Source organism: Schistocerca cancellata, chromosome 9 (genome assembly GCF_023864275.1).
Source record: "Schistocerca cancellata isolate TAMUIC-IGC-003103 chromosome 9, iqSchCanc2.1, whole genome shotgun sequence".
Taxonomy (NCBI): domain Eukaryota; kingdom Metazoa; phylum Arthropoda; class Insecta; order Orthoptera; family Acrididae; genus Schistocerca; species Schistocerca cancellata.
The window spans coordinates 56676865-56692423 of record NC_064634.1 but is presented as its reverse complement, the minus strand read 5'-3'; the positions used below and the strand labels follow the sequence as shown (position 1 = coordinate 56692423).

The 15559-nt window shown below is 38.2% G+C and overlaps 1 protein-coding gene across 4 annotated transcripts in view; it reads left to right on the top strand.

The window, feature by feature from the left end:
- LOC126101609 (endoglucanase E-4-like) overlaps positions 1–13557 on the top strand; it is a 448421-nt gene extending 434864 nt beyond the window's left edge. For 2 of the 4 annotated variants that reach the window (XM_049912291.1, XM_049912292.1), the window contains exons 7-8: positions 1563–1702; positions 11865–13555. In XM_049912291.1, the coding sequence (XP_049768248.1) occupies positions 1563–1702; positions 11865–12096 (372 nt within the window). In that variant the 3' untranslated portion in view covers positions 12097–13555. Of the gene's footprint in view, positions 1–1562; positions 1703–11864 lie in introns of all 4 variants that reach the window. The other 2 variants (XM_049912290.1, XM_049912289.1) reach the window with 2 other exon arrangements.
- Positions 13558–15559: the final 2002 nt, after the last annotated feature.

The following is a 15559-nucleotide window of genomic DNA, read 5'->3' as shown; positions in this document are numbered from 1 at the left end:
CCAACCAGGGTAGAAAATATCCAAAGGAAAGCCACATAGGCACATCCTGGAAAAGAGATGTTAAAAAATGAGAAGTTTGCTGAACAAAAAATACATAATTGTGCATAAATTAGTATTTCTTATTTACATGACACATGTGTGCTAATACAACAGTTCACAGTTAACAGTAAGGGTTAGTATTAATCTTGTCAGTGTCAAAGTGGCACAATATGAAGATACTTTTTCATCCTGATAGATACAGGCCATGGAACCTGAAGAAGTGACAGTCAGATGCACAGAGAGTTTTACTCCTGACAACATAGTACAGCGTAATTAGTTATTGAACATGTCTCTTAGTTTTTCCACATTGTCTTATTTCAAGATCTTTTTTTTCTTACAACCTCTCTTCCAATTTTTTGCCCTCTCATACTGTTTCCTTTGCTGACTACTAGTTGCAGTTCTCACAAGACACCACCACATGGGTAGCCGTGTAGTCTGAGGCACCTTGCCATGGTTAGCGCAGCTCCCCCCTGTTGAAGGTTTGAGTCCTCACTTGGCCACGCGTTTGTGTTTTGTCCTTAGCGTAAGTTAGATTCAGTAGTGTGTAAGCCTAGGGACTGATGACCTCAGCAGTTTTCTTCCCTAGGAACTTACCACAAATTTCATTTTCCAGAAGACCTGGTGCAGTGCCTTACGGGGGCACCAAAAAAAACCAGTATCAACTGAAGTTGGAAGAATGTGAATGATTTTTCGGCCAAAATTCACTTGTTTGGGTGACTAATAATCTTAGCCCAGCATACAGTCCAGTGCAGCCTGGCATTTCCCCCCCCCCCCCCCCCCCAATCATGCTGTAATGTCTTCACTGTGCTGACTTTCGTTTTGTGTGTGTAACTCCACATCTTATGCCTGCTTTTGTACAGAAAAGCAGATGATATACCAAACTCATGGCTGTCTGTTAATGAAGTCAGGCTCAGTTGGCTGTGAGGAAATGCTGTCAGTGCCAGATATTTTTAGTTATTTTTTATGCAAAAATTTCAATATTTGATACTGTCTTCTTAAGGCTTCACTTGACACCCATTTTCCTTGTTCAGTTTCTGATTTAGTTACCCTGGGAGACCTTTATACCATCTTTTATCAGTGGTTGGTGAATATTTACTATGTTGTAATTTTTTTTATTATGTAAGTAAATTTTTACTGTATGAAAATAATTACCATGACTAAAATTTAAATGCATTTTTTCTGTCAGTTCCTATATACCTTGTGGGAGAACTTTTGGAAGTCATGTTCAGAAATCATATGTAGAAACATCAGTGGCAATGAAAATTTGAATCATACCAGGAGGTGTGATCAGACAGCATGATGGTTAACAAGGCTGTATGCAATTTTCAATTGACACCACATATTCATTAAACACAGTCTTATGGTGGTGGTTAAACCATTGGTGTGCACAGTTATGAGAAGATCTTATATGTAGTGATTTTATTCACAGCCAGTTTCAGGTTATTGTGTCATAGAAGCAATAAATGAATAAAGTGCTTGAAATTCCATGGTTTTCTCTGTATAACATTAAATTACTTTTACAGGCATCAGAAGCAGGTTTAGGAGGCAGGAAATATGTGGATTTTGCTCGACGCCAAATCAATTACATGTTGGGAGATAGTGGACGAAGTTTCGTTGTTGGCTACGGAGACAATCCGCCAAAGCAACCATATCATGCTGCCAGGTCAGTATCAAGTTTTTAAGAGAAAATTGTTCTGCCCTGTAGAAGTTAAGACATCTGGCCATCAGTAGTTTCTAACCATTAATTCTTTTTGTAACGTAAGTCTATGTGAAACTTGTTACTGCAGTATGAAAATAAATAAATAAATAAAAATAAAATAAAAGAAAGAAAGAAATTGATGGAGGAAAGTTCAACCTCCCAACTCTGTTTCAATAAATACCAAATGATGTATAGAATCTTTTGACCTCTTACATAACTTCTCATAAATCATTCTTAGTAAAACCAATATTAGCACTGCAAAAATTAGGATTTATGCTTCCCCTAAGTTTTCTTTCTGAAAGACAAAAATTTCTCATCTTTAACTCTAAATTCTGTCTGAAAATGTTTGTATCGCTTCATGCTATACAGTGAGCAGTACCAACATGTTCAAAAACACTATGCATGACAGTGTGATTTTTCAGGGGGTTATATCTCGGGTTCTACTGATCACTTAGATAAGGGGTCAAGTATTTTGGATAGTCCTTAGTGTAGCAGCCATTTGTATACCTAATGAAAGAACAGTCACACCATAACTATCCCACAATACAGGGTCAAAATTTAAACATTACACACTTCCTCCAGCCCAGGAAAATTGCGGAAATTCATTGGTTCTTTCGCCTAAGGTGTGGTCTAGGGTGAGTCTTAGGTGGCCGCAGGCAGTTCCCAAGGAAATCACTAAAACTGGGTTTTAGCATTTTTTTTGCACTATGAGTTTCTATTATCTAAATAAATAACTGTAGCAAATGGCTCAGATTTTAACTATATATTCCTTAGAAATTTACCTAGGAACACCATTTTCCCATTTTGAAAATCTTTATTCTGTTATCAAATACACCTGAAAAAATCATGATTTTTGTGTACCAAAAGTACCAATGTGGACATGGCCACTTCTATAATTTCTGTTCATCTCAAATCCTTGAAATGTTTACCATAAGTTCATAAGATGATGTTCTTCGGGAACCGTGAAACTTTTTTCAATACCATTATCCATTAGCAAGATAGAGTTCCAAAATTACCAAACTTATGCATGTAATATCTCATCTGAAGAATAAACTTAATTTTAACTGACATAGGGAACATATGGCAAGGGTTCTGCAGTTTTTACAAGATTCTGATCAGCAAACTGTGTTTTAAGTCAGCATTTTCTCACCAGTAATACTGAATAATGAGCACTTCACACCTATACAGGGTGTCTTGATCTGGAAACTAAAATGCAGTTAACCATTTTAAAGCACATTTTTAGTTATGGCTGATGTCTGTGTAAAATTTACTTGCATTTTAGATATGACCACAACTGTAATAATGGATGTAGATGAGCCAGTCATTGCATGAAATTTTCACCGCATGCTAATATTTTATCATACTTCTAGCAGATAGTCGAATATCAAACAATGGAAAATCCAGGATGGAATGTAACAATATGAGAGAAGGAAAGTTGCTACTCACCATATAGCAGAGATGCTGAGGCATGATAGGCACAATAAAAAGATTCACCCAATCATAGCTTTCGGCCATTAAGGCCAGCAGTAGACACACATACACATATGTACTCACACACTCACGCAAGCACAAATTGCACACACATCTGCAGTCTCAGAGAGCTGAAACTACACTGCAATCAGCAGCACCAGTGTATGATGGGAGTGGCAACTGGGTGTGGGTAAGGAGGAGGCTAGGGCGGGAAGGGCGAGGGATAGTATGGTGGGAGTGGCGGACAGTGAAGTGTTGCAGTTTAGATGGAGGGCTGGAGAGAAGGTGCGGAGGGGGGAGGGGGTAAGTAGCAGAAAGGAGAGAAATAAAAATAAAAGAAATTAAAAGACTGGGTGTGGAAGTGAAATGACGGCTGTGTAGTGCTGGAATGGGAACAGGGAGGGGGCTGGATGGGTGAGGACAGTGACTAATGAAAGGTGAGGCCAGGAGGATTATGGGAACTTAGGATGTATTGCAGGGAAAGTTCCTACCTGCACAATTCAGAAAAGCTGGTGGTGGTGGGAAGGATCCACATGGCACAGTCTGTGAAGCAGTCATTGAGACGAGGGGTATCATGTTTGGCAGCGTGTTCAGCTGCAGGGTGGTCCACTTGTTTTTTGGCCACGGTTTGTTGGTGGCCATTCATGTGGACAGACAACTTGTTGGTTGTCATGCCTACATGCAGCACAGTGGTTGCAGCTTAGCTTGTAGATCACATGACTGGTTTTACAGGTAGCCCTGCCTTTGATGTGATAGGTAATGTTAGTGACCGGACTGGAGTAGGTGGTGGTAGGAGGATGTATGGGACAGGTCTTGCATCTAGGTCTATTACAGGGGTATGAGCCATGAGGTAAGGGTTGGGAGCAGGGGTTGTGTAAGGATGGACGAGTATATTGTGTAGGTTCGGTGGACGGAGGAATACCACAGTAGGAGGGGTGGGAAGGATAGTGGGTAGGACATTTCTCATTTCAGGGCATGAAGAGAGGTAGTTGAAACCCTGGTGGAGAATGTAATTCAGTTGCTCCAATCCCAGATGCTACTGAGTTACAAGGGGAATGCTGCTCTGTGGCCAGACCGTGGGACTTGGGAGGTGGTGGGAGACTGGAAAGATAAGGCACGGGAGATTTGTTTTTGTACAAGGATGGGAGGATAATTACGGTCAGTGAAGGCTTCAGTGAGACCCTCGGTATATTTAGAGAGGGACTGCTCATCACTGCAGATGTGACAACCACGTGTGGCTAGGCTGTACGGAAGGGACTTCTTGGTATGAAACGGGTGGCAGCTGTCGAAGTGGAGGTATTGCTCGTGGTTAGTAGGTTTGATATGGACGGAGGTACTGATGTAGCCATCTCTGAGGTGGAGGTCAATATCAAGGAAGGCGGCTTGTTGGGTTGAGTGGGACCAGGTGAAACAAACGGGGGAGAAATTGTCGAGGTTCTGGAGGAACGTGAATAAGGTGTCCTTACCTTCAATCCAGATAGCAAAGATGTCATCAATGAATCTGAACCAGGTGAGGGGTTTAGGATTCTGGGTTTGTAGGAAGGATTCCTCTAGATGGCCCATGAATAGGTTAGCATAGGATGGTGCCATGCAGGTGCCCATAGCCGTACCGTGGATTTGTTTGTAGGTAATGCCTTCAAAGGAGAAGTAATTGTGGGTGACGATATAGTTGGTCATGGAGACTAGGAAGGAGGTTGTTGTTTTGGAATCCATAGGGCGTCTGGAAAGGTAGTGTTTGATAGCAGTAAGGACATGGGCATTAGGAGTGTTAGTGTACAGGGAGGTGATGAGCAGGGCACTGCGTGGTAAAGGGTGAGGAACTGTGGAGAGTCGGTTGAGGAAATGGTTGGTATCTTTTATATAGGAGGATAGGTTCCGGGTAATAGGTTGAAGGTGTTGCTCTACGAGAGCAGAGATTATCTCAGTGGGGGCATAGTAACTAGAGATGGGCAAAACTGTTCTTTTCAGAGATCGGATCAGAACTGTTCACTCCCTGAAATGAATTAGCTCTTTTTCATGACTCACCACTCATTTACAATAGAAAATAAATGCAAGGCACATTGCCCTTTAAACTTGGTTTATTCCAGTACTATACCTGTATTTTGATCTTATTTGATCCTATTTTGAAGTAACACAGATAATGAGTAAGAATTTTGTATTGTTTATTGAAATTTCCACGATATTTTGCACTATCGTGGTTTTTTGGGTGATCGGAAAATGTTGTAACTTGATATTTACATTAACAATATATTTGGCTATAATGTATTAAAATTTCATTAACCTCATACAAATACATCGCAAGCCATATATTTTTAAAGTGAACGTTTCCTTCCGAAGACGCCTAAAATCGCAAAATCCGTACCAGAATAAGAAAAAAAAATATAAATTTGACTGTAAAACGAAAGTGCTGCCTATAGCCTTACGCAGAATAATACAAGGAAAATATTGGTGTATCACATTTTGCGATACGTTTATCGGCTCGCTCGTAATTAAAGCGTAAATTCGAGTGTCCATAATAAAAATCCTATAGTAAGAGGAGTCGTCAGGAACCTAATCTGATCAGTTTAAACAAATAAAAATAAAATAAAAACAAATGATGTATACATAACATAATAATGTAATATACATAGCGGTATTACTACGAAGAACAATATCCAGTAGAGACGAACTCCGATGCAGAAGCACTGAGTTGAGCGGGTCGAGCCGCGAGCTGTATTACTGCGTGAGCTAAGACCGCAGAGACCAGAGTGACACCTGAGTTGCTTTGCTCAACGCTCTGGCTAGAGTCGAGAATGGTGGGGTGAGCGTTGAGCGGGCGAGTTCCGAGGGTGGGGGGAGCGGTGAACTCACCCGCTCCGAGACAAATCGTCCGTTCCCTTGCGAGCAGGTTGTTGCAAGTAGTTCCTATGTTATCCGCTAGGTGGCTCTCTGTCCTGTTGCTCGCATCAACTGCCCAGAGGGCAGGACGTGCGACTGAAACGATCGCCGACAGAGTGCGATGCGAAGTTAAGCTGCGCCAGACACTGCACGCGGCAGACGACGCACAGAGACGGCACGGCATATGTGAAAGACAAAATCCAATGGGGCACTGCACAATGCAGGCAGCCAAGGTAGAAGCAGGGTAGAGGCCGGCGCTGGCTGTGTTGTGTGGCGTACACTGTGCTGTGACCAGCAGAGGCGCTGCTGATATGCTCCGTCTCTCTCTCTCTCTCTCTCTCTCTCTCTCTCTCTCTCTGCCGTGGGAAACGTTTGGAGCTACCGTTCTTTTTTTCTGAATCACTGATTGTTCACTACTTTGAAAGATTCAACTCTATGAATTAGTTCAAGAGTGGATCCCCCATCTCTAATAGTAACCGGCCACAATGGGGCATCCTGGGTGGTTATGTTTATGGACTTTAGGAAGTATGTAGAAGGTGGGAGTGCAAGGAGTGGTAGGGGTAAGTAGAGAGATGGACTCAGGGGAGAGGTTCTTGGATGGGCCTAAGGCTTTGAGTAGTGACTGGAGATCCTGCTGGATTGCTGGAATGGGATCACTGTGGCACGGTTTGTAGGTGGAAGTATCTGACAGCTGACGGAGTCCCTCTGCTACGTAATCCTCGCGGTTCAAAACTATGGTGGTGGAGCCTTTGTCTGCAGGTAGGATTATAAGATTGGGATCAGGTTTTAGATGGTGGACTGCAGTTCTTTCTGCGGATGTAAGGTTAGTATGCATGTTGAGGGATTTGGGGTATGATGGTGAGGCGAGGTTCGAGGATAAGAAATTCTGGAAAGTTAACAGGGGGTGGTTTGGAGGCAGTGGGGGTGGATCACGGTTGGACGGAGGAGTAAACTGAGTTAGGCAAGGATCAATGTTGGTCTTTGGTTGAGTCTTATTGGTTGGGTTGGTGGCAAAAAAGTGTTTCCACTGTAGGGACTGGGAGAAGGAGAGAAGGTCCTTAACTATTCCTGCATGGTTGAATTTGGGATTGGGGCAAAAGGTGAAGCCTTTGGAAAGGACTGATATTTCTGTGGGACTAAGGCTTCTGGAGAAAAGGTTCATGACTATGTTGCAGGTCTGTTTAGGATTTGAGTTCTGTGTGGTGGTGGGAGGGAGTTTCGGGGGGTGGGGTAAATGTAGTAGGTTTGCGTGACAAGGTTTGTCAGCTATGAGGGGGCATGGGGGAGGTTTGGAGGTTGTTGTAGAAGTGGTGGACAGTGGTACTCCGAGGTGGGAGTAGGAAGTGAGCAGGATGGAGAGCTTTTTGAGGTGGTGTTGTGCATGTTGCTCAAGTTCCTGCAGGGCAAGAGTTTCAGTGCGTGTTATGGGTTCCAGGAATCTGGGATTACATAGCAGGAGAATTTTGCGGATGGAGAGAAGGTACTGCAAGGAGGATTGGGATTGATTGATATGGTTTTTCAGGACTACATTGGTGAGGGCTAAGGATTGACAGAATCTGAACAGGAAGGAGTTGTGGCAAGCAGAGATGGGTAATTTGATAGTAAGGCCATTAGGGGGGATTTCATGAGCCAAGCAACAACACAGGAACAGTATGTGTGACTGGGATTTGGTTAGGGATAAGGAAACTCGTCTGTATTGACGCAGATGGAAGGAGCAAGGATCCATGGTGGTGCAAAAATGCGAAAAAATACGTTAGAAAGTAGAATTACTTCTGAAAAATTACGCAAAAATACACCCAAATACATGTGAAAAGTACAAAATGGATGCATAGGGGGGGAAAAAAGAGATGAAATCAGAGGAAGACGACGATAGTGCTTCTTGAAAGTTGGCATCAGTCCATATTGCCTGACTGCCATTGCACATTAAAACATGAGAGAAAAAGAAACCAGTTTGAGAGAGCAGGATTTTATTATTACAGTACTCAAAATAAATGAAATTTACTTGTGACACAGACTCAACAGTTACATCACTCAGGCTCTAGCAATTGGTGGAGTGATCTCTGGAGTTTATTCCAAGCACTTCATGCATCCGCTATCTAACGGCAGTTCCGAGGAGCCAAGTGGCTTATACTTCCCACCAGACCACACTAACCACTGTTCTTTTAATTCAAAACAAATGAATCAGGTACCCACATTCATTAGATCTCATCCATTACAGAATTCAGTCAGTTTTCTTCCAGTTACAGTGGAAAGTGTTTTATTTGAAAATCATTGCAAATGGGAAGCTGTTATTATTAATTTTTTTAAGAAGTGAAATTTTATAAGCTAAGATGAATGCAGCTATTTATGATAATCCAAAAAAACATAAATAAAAATTTAGTATTTCAAATCTGATCAATACTAAAGATTTCAGATCGTGACTTTGCATAGAGCCTTACCTCACTCAGGTGGTTCTGTCTCAAAATAAATTCATTAAAGTACAGCATAAATTCAGGTACTGTGAGTGCAGAAAGAAAAAAGAAAAAAAAACATTTGACTAACAAATGTTTCAGAATAATGCATTAATCATCAATAAAAATTTAGTTAACACCATTTAACATTTGTAAGCAAACAGATTACAACAGACAATGAGCATTTGACTCAGTACCACACCTATGCTTATTGTTAAAAGTATGATCATATAGGGAATCAAGTGAAATTTGTGACTGGATTGAGGACTTTTTAGTAGAGAGGACACAGCATATTATCTCAGATAGAGACTCATCATCAGATGTAGAAGAAACTTTGTATGTGCCCTAGCTAATGTGTTGGGATAATTGCTGTTGATGCTGTATATTAATGACCTCTCAGAAAATGTTAATACCACACTTTTTGCAGACGATGCAGTTGTCTATAATGAAGTAATGTCTGAAATGAGCTGCATAAATATTCAGTGAGATCTTGATAAGATTTCAAAGTGGTGCAGAGTGTGGCAACTTGCTTTAAATGTTCAAAAATGTAAAACTGTGCACTACACAAAATGAAAAAATATGGTCTCCTAAGGCTATAACATCAATGAGTCACTGTTGGAATTGTCCATCTCAAACAAATACCCAGGTTACAACTTGATAGGGATATGAAATGAAATGATCACATAAGCTCAGTCATGGGTCAAGCAGGTGGCAGACTTCACAGTGGTTTGCAACCTGTAGATCAGCTATAGAAACAATGTGAAATATAAGCTTTACAATCAGAGCAATATTTTTATAACTCTTCTAAAGACATAGTGATTCATTCATTAAAGAGACAAATAGCCAAGCATGGACTTGGTAGTAGTGGTAGTAGTAGTAGTAATTTATTCATCCAGCAACAATGTTCATTGTATGGATTTTGTCGAAGAACATAGTATAACAAAAACAAGATAAGGGTGTACAGTTTCCTACATAATACAATGGTTCATTGTACCCATCACAATATTTTTGAGCAATATAACTTTGATTACTGTAATAATATAAAAGTGTGAGAAGGATCTTTTACATGAAATACATTACAAGTAAATAATTGATTTAACAATTTTGTTCAGGGCCTTTTACATTAAATACATTACAAGTAAATAGTTGATTTAACACTTTTGTTCAGAAAAATTAACACTGAGGCTGTGGCAAGCATTTGATTTATGGTACTATTAACATATAGTAAATGAATGTAGTTACTTGCTACAAAGTTACTGCAGATATTCATTTATGCTATAATAGCAGTTGGTCATTAAGAATTTAAATATTGCTTCCTTGAATGTAGACAATGTTTTTATTTGTTTTAGCTGAGTTTGAAGTTTGTTGTACAAAATAGTACCCTGAATGTTGGTTTGTTTTTGTGTTAAAGCCTTGTTTACTCTTTTTATGTGGATGTCATTGCACATTCTTGTATTGTACAAGTGAAGATCCCAGTTAGTTTTATAATTATCAATGTGCATTTTTATATTACAACACTTTTTTTATCTAGAGGCATGATAAGGGTAGATTATTTAGGTGTTGAAATAACTATTTGGAAAGTAGACTGCAAATGTCGGCCAGGAAAGAGTACATCAACATATGTAGCTTGATTTTAAGTTGTAATAACTCAGGCTAGTTCTATAAAAGTAAGTATAAACAGAACTGAAACAACAGCACCAACATGGCTTACACTAAAACAACAAAACAACAGGTATTAAAAGTGAACTTACATTAATGCTGAGTACAAAATAAATTACATAAAACCAGCACATATAATATTCATAAAATACCAATAGGGCTCAAACCCAATAGACAGTATCTAGTCAATCCACCCCAAAAAACAGTGGCATAAAAAAATTTAGCAGTGTAAGTTAGCCATGATGGAACCAAGTAACTCTTTGAATAAACTTGGAATTGACTCAAAACTAAAACAATATAACACACATAGTTTAAAGAACCCAATTGCAGTGTAAATAGCTCTGAGTAACTGTCCATACAATCTGCACATTAAGGTGCAAACCAAGTAAGTCAAACAAGCACTAATTCAATAACTCACTAGTCATACTTTGCCCTTGATTTTTGTACACTGTAATGTGGTAGGACAGAGTATCACGCACCCACTTGAAGTCATATTCATCTTCATAGAATACTCATCACATTCATGTGCCAGATGACTGACAGCACTTGTCCTTGGATGGCCATCCTGCAGTTATCAGTGGTAAATTACTCAGGGTGAGCTACGGTCACAGTATCATTAAGTTGGTACGGTGAAGGGCATGCATGGCCCCAGGTGGGATGTGAAGGAATTGGTTGCTTAGCTACACAGGCAGACAGTGATGCTTTTAAGTACATATCGAAGCACCACATAGGGCATTATTGTCATCAACCAACTTTCTAATGCAAACGTGTGAAGGAAATGATTTAGTGATATGTTGTTGTCACATTTTACACACAGTTCTATGAGGTAACACTCTGTTCACAACTGCTCAACTTATTCCTTTCCAAAATAATAATTAATACAGAGTCTGAAATTTTCATACCGAGCTCACCTCAAAGGTGATTGCAACGAGAGGGTAAGAATTGGGAGAGCCAAGTATCTCATGCCACGATGGCAACATAATTTTCATGCTGCACAACTAAAGTGCAAATGGTACCACTCACCATAGATAACAAAAACTGGCAGCAGTGAGAGAAGTCATGAAGTGTGTCGCAATATACCTACAGCTACCAAGCTAGACTACGGAGCTTGAGCTCACTGTGAAGTTTAAAGACTGTAACAAAATTCATGAATTACTCATGCTGTGTGCTTTTGACATAATTCATGTGAAACAATTCCAATAAAATGTGATATGTGAGTCTAGGTTTTAATGATCACTGTAACTAGAGCCTGCAAAATTTTTATTTGGCAGTACATGGAATAATAGGATACACAATATTTTATCAATTTTAGTATGCATGAATTTAAATATTCATGACAATTATTGTACACATTATAATTAAAGGTAAATGTTTCTTATGTTTTCCTTAATCTAAGAAAATTCTGCAGTTGTGAATGGCTTTGTTATATGTTGGAAGTTAATATGTAGCATTAAATAAGTCAAGTCAAATAATAATTAATGCAGATGATATCAATGGTGCTCTGCCACTGATGAATCATAAATTAGCTTTTCAGATGCAACATGTTTCATGTTCAACAAATTTATAAGTTCTGCACAAGTTGTACTTAATTATTTCAAATGACATGGTAGAATCCAGAGAAAAATGAAAATTGTTGTCTAGAAAGACTATTCTATTTCTGTTGTTCACAGCTCATGTCCAGACTTACCTGCACCCTGTGACTGGGAAGCCTTTCGAAGCAAAGAGCCCAACCCGCAAGTGTTGTATGGCGCACTTGTCAGTGGCCCAGATGAGAATGACTTCTTTGAGGACAAGCGTGAAGAATATGTTTACACTGAAGTGACTCTGGACTACAATGCTGGCTTCCAGTCAGCTGTGGCTGGTCTTCTCCAGGATGAACTGAGATCTCTTAAAGTGCAGTGAATGATACAAATACTCATGGTGTCTTAAAAAACATGATTTCTGACAGTGTTGCTATAACTCCCTCAGTGATTATGCTGAACCACCTTAAAACTTCTTGTAGTTTTATGGGAGTAAAAATGAGATATGAGGCACTATAAGAACTTTGCTAACAGGAACTCCATTTCAAAATAATTACAATGTGTCAAATCAAAGGACAATTTCTTTTCGCCCACAAACAATAAAATGTTTACGTTGGATTCATATATTTCTTAACACCCCAAAACTAAAAAAAATATGTTACTGTGATTGGTAGGTGTAATTTTCACATTTTCTCCATGTAGTAAACAGTCCACAGCTTGATGTAGACCTATAAAATTGTCCACTTGCGAATGCAATTTGTGCCAAATTAATCTGTGATGGTAGATAAATGTTGTCAACCAGACCAGTGATAAAACTTAATATCATCATTTAAAGTAGTTCTCTAGTATCAGAGGAATGCTTCATGAAGATTTATGATAGGAAAATGTGAATTCCTATCCTGGTATCAGAAACGAAGAAAAGCTGACACAGTGCTGGCAATGAAAGCAGAGATCTAGCCCTTATTTCCACCTAAAAACACAATCTGCATTTGCTATGGTACACTTAATTACTGCACTGTAACATTAGGGACAACATGTCTGTTTTATGGTCTGAAAGTATTGTGTAGTTTTCTTATTTTTCTCAATGAACCAAGTGATGATAGCCTTATATTTCCATGCATTCATGTGAGATGTAAGGTGTGTATCATACAAGTATATACTTTATGGAAAGTTTTGAATTCTCTGAAAATAACTGTAGAGGAACTCTCAATGGTTTAAAAATTCATATCCATCCTTATCCAACACACACTCGATGCTATATGTCTTCCTTCTATACCTACACTAGCAAATAAATGTAATTTGAAAAGCCTTTATTAAAGAGTTGAAGCTGGACAATCAAATTAAACAGAAATGAAGTAGTAGAAAGTAAAAAATATTTACAAAAATAGCCTAACAAAATAAGTCAGAAGCTCAGAAACTTGTGCCGCACTTTGGAACATACATGTCATTGTTCTGCAATTTTTGTAAAATATTTGTTTTATTATTATTATTATTATTAGTACTATTATCTGTATGTGTGCCAAATAAATTATGTAAATACTTTTGAAACTTGTAAATTGCCTTTTAATGATAAAATCAGAAGACTATTGAATTTATACCTAAAACTGACCACTTTTAAGAGAGAAGTGCATAAAAGTAGTATGTAATTGTGACTATAAATAATGTTTCTCTTCTGGAGTCTCATAAGAGTATATTTTCTGAGAATGTAATTATGCTGATGGTGCTTTCAAAAGTAGTAAATTCTAAAATATAGACTGGAATGAATATATATTGTGTGTCTTTGTTTAAGTTTATATGATGTAAAAGGAACTTTCTTTGTTAGTTTATCTAATTATCTGTGATATAATATTAAAGATTAAAGTAATACATGTCACAAGATTATGCCTTTCAGATTGCTTTATTTCAGCTTCTGATTAATTCCATACCTGTACAGCCAGTTTTATACACTGCACATATATTACAGAAAAATCTGCGAATATTTTGGATAGTTAACCACTTACTCCTAAATTAATTTAAAAAATGAAGAAAGCATTCATATCGTTTATATCATTTATATCAATTTCAGATTTGATGACATATCTGAAACAGTTGAATAATATAAGCAACATTGTGATATATTTTTCAGAACAGTACACTGGCTTAAACGGAGAAAAATAGTGCACTGATATAAGAATTTTAAGTGACTCTTAATTCCTAGTATGAAAACTTTTCACAAAGCTTATTAAATAGAGGTGATAATCAATTAATTTGTGAAAATGATATACATGCTTCTGAAAACGTACTACAGTCAAGAACTCACATAAAAAAACTGGAACTTATTTGATATGTGATTAATATAAATACATACAATTAATTAATATAACCACACTGTCAGCACAAATTACAGATTTTAATATCTTACCAAGAAGTTCATTCAACTGCATAGACGGAACAGTGAGTCAGGCAGAAACTATATGTTTCTGAGATACTACCATTCAGGATGCACTGATCCAAATTCAAAGTTAATTGCTGCTGTCTACTCATCATTAATACACCACATTGCAAACATCCATATGTCATACAAGTATATGAAGTGCTATTCAGAATTTCTGGAGGAAACCTAAACCCTGATTCCTGTGTTCATTCATAGTGTTATACCCTTTGTCTTATGTGCAATGTGATTCCAGTAACTGTGTAATATCGAATGTACCTCTTCAGTGAAGTAAAATTCAGCCCCACAATTTCTCTTTCATAGATAAAATGTAAATCACAAAAAAAGAAAAAAAGTCAATAGGAATAGTGACTAGGAGACAGTATTACTGTTGATTCTTTGATAGGAAATATCTCACACGTAGAAAGGTGGGACAGACATGTTATCGTAATTAAGTGATTTGACTTTGTTTCTTTAAACCTCTGAATGTATGTACCATAAATATTTCCTTTTATCTCCTCAAAATGTTACTGTACAGTGCTCTGACCAGATGGAACAAATTTCTTCTGGAAGGTTTCATTAAAAGACAAAATTAAGGGGAAAAAAACTTCATCGCAGGGTATATGGTATCTTCCACCATAAATATAAGTGGTTTGCTTCACTTCCATAACCATACACCTAACGTTTATTAACTGTTGTCTGCGGTTCAACACCACTCTACTGCCTCACTAATAATCATACAAAATAAGTGGAATGAATTTTAGTGCAATTTGCTTTGTGTGCAGTTCATCTGTTGTGTGGCATTAAGATATACTGTCAGACTGTCAGTTTACTAACTTGGTTATACTGCTGCAGTTCCTCAATAACATAGGAATCTTGAAGTCTCTTCCTCTGAAACTGGTTGGATTTGTATCTTAATAGCTTTACGAGTGATGCAACATTGTTGAAACAGACTTGAAATATTTCCCATTTGTTAATTCCGAAACACACACTAACATGCAAATTAAGTTGACACTCGCAGTGGCTGATGGGAGCAACCATAAATGGGAAATGCCTTTACATAAACCCTAGCATCCATGATGCCAAGTGTCAACTTTATTTGCATGTATAGTATTTATGATCAGTTTCTTTGATTAACTTTGTTTATAGCTCACACAACACAGGTTTTCCACTGCACTTAATCAACTTCAACAGCGACAAAATATTCGGTACCCAATTCTGTAGTGAATTCCATGCCCATGCCTCTATACACATTTAGTCTCTGCGAATCACAGTTATTTTGGTTTACAAAGTGAGTTCCTGAAGTTTTAATAACACATTTGATATGGAGATGTTGCCATGATGGCAACTAAAAATGGACTGCCCAAAGAAGTACACAAAGATATTTACACTGACTTATTTTGTCACTCAGATATTTACATTTTGATGACTAAAT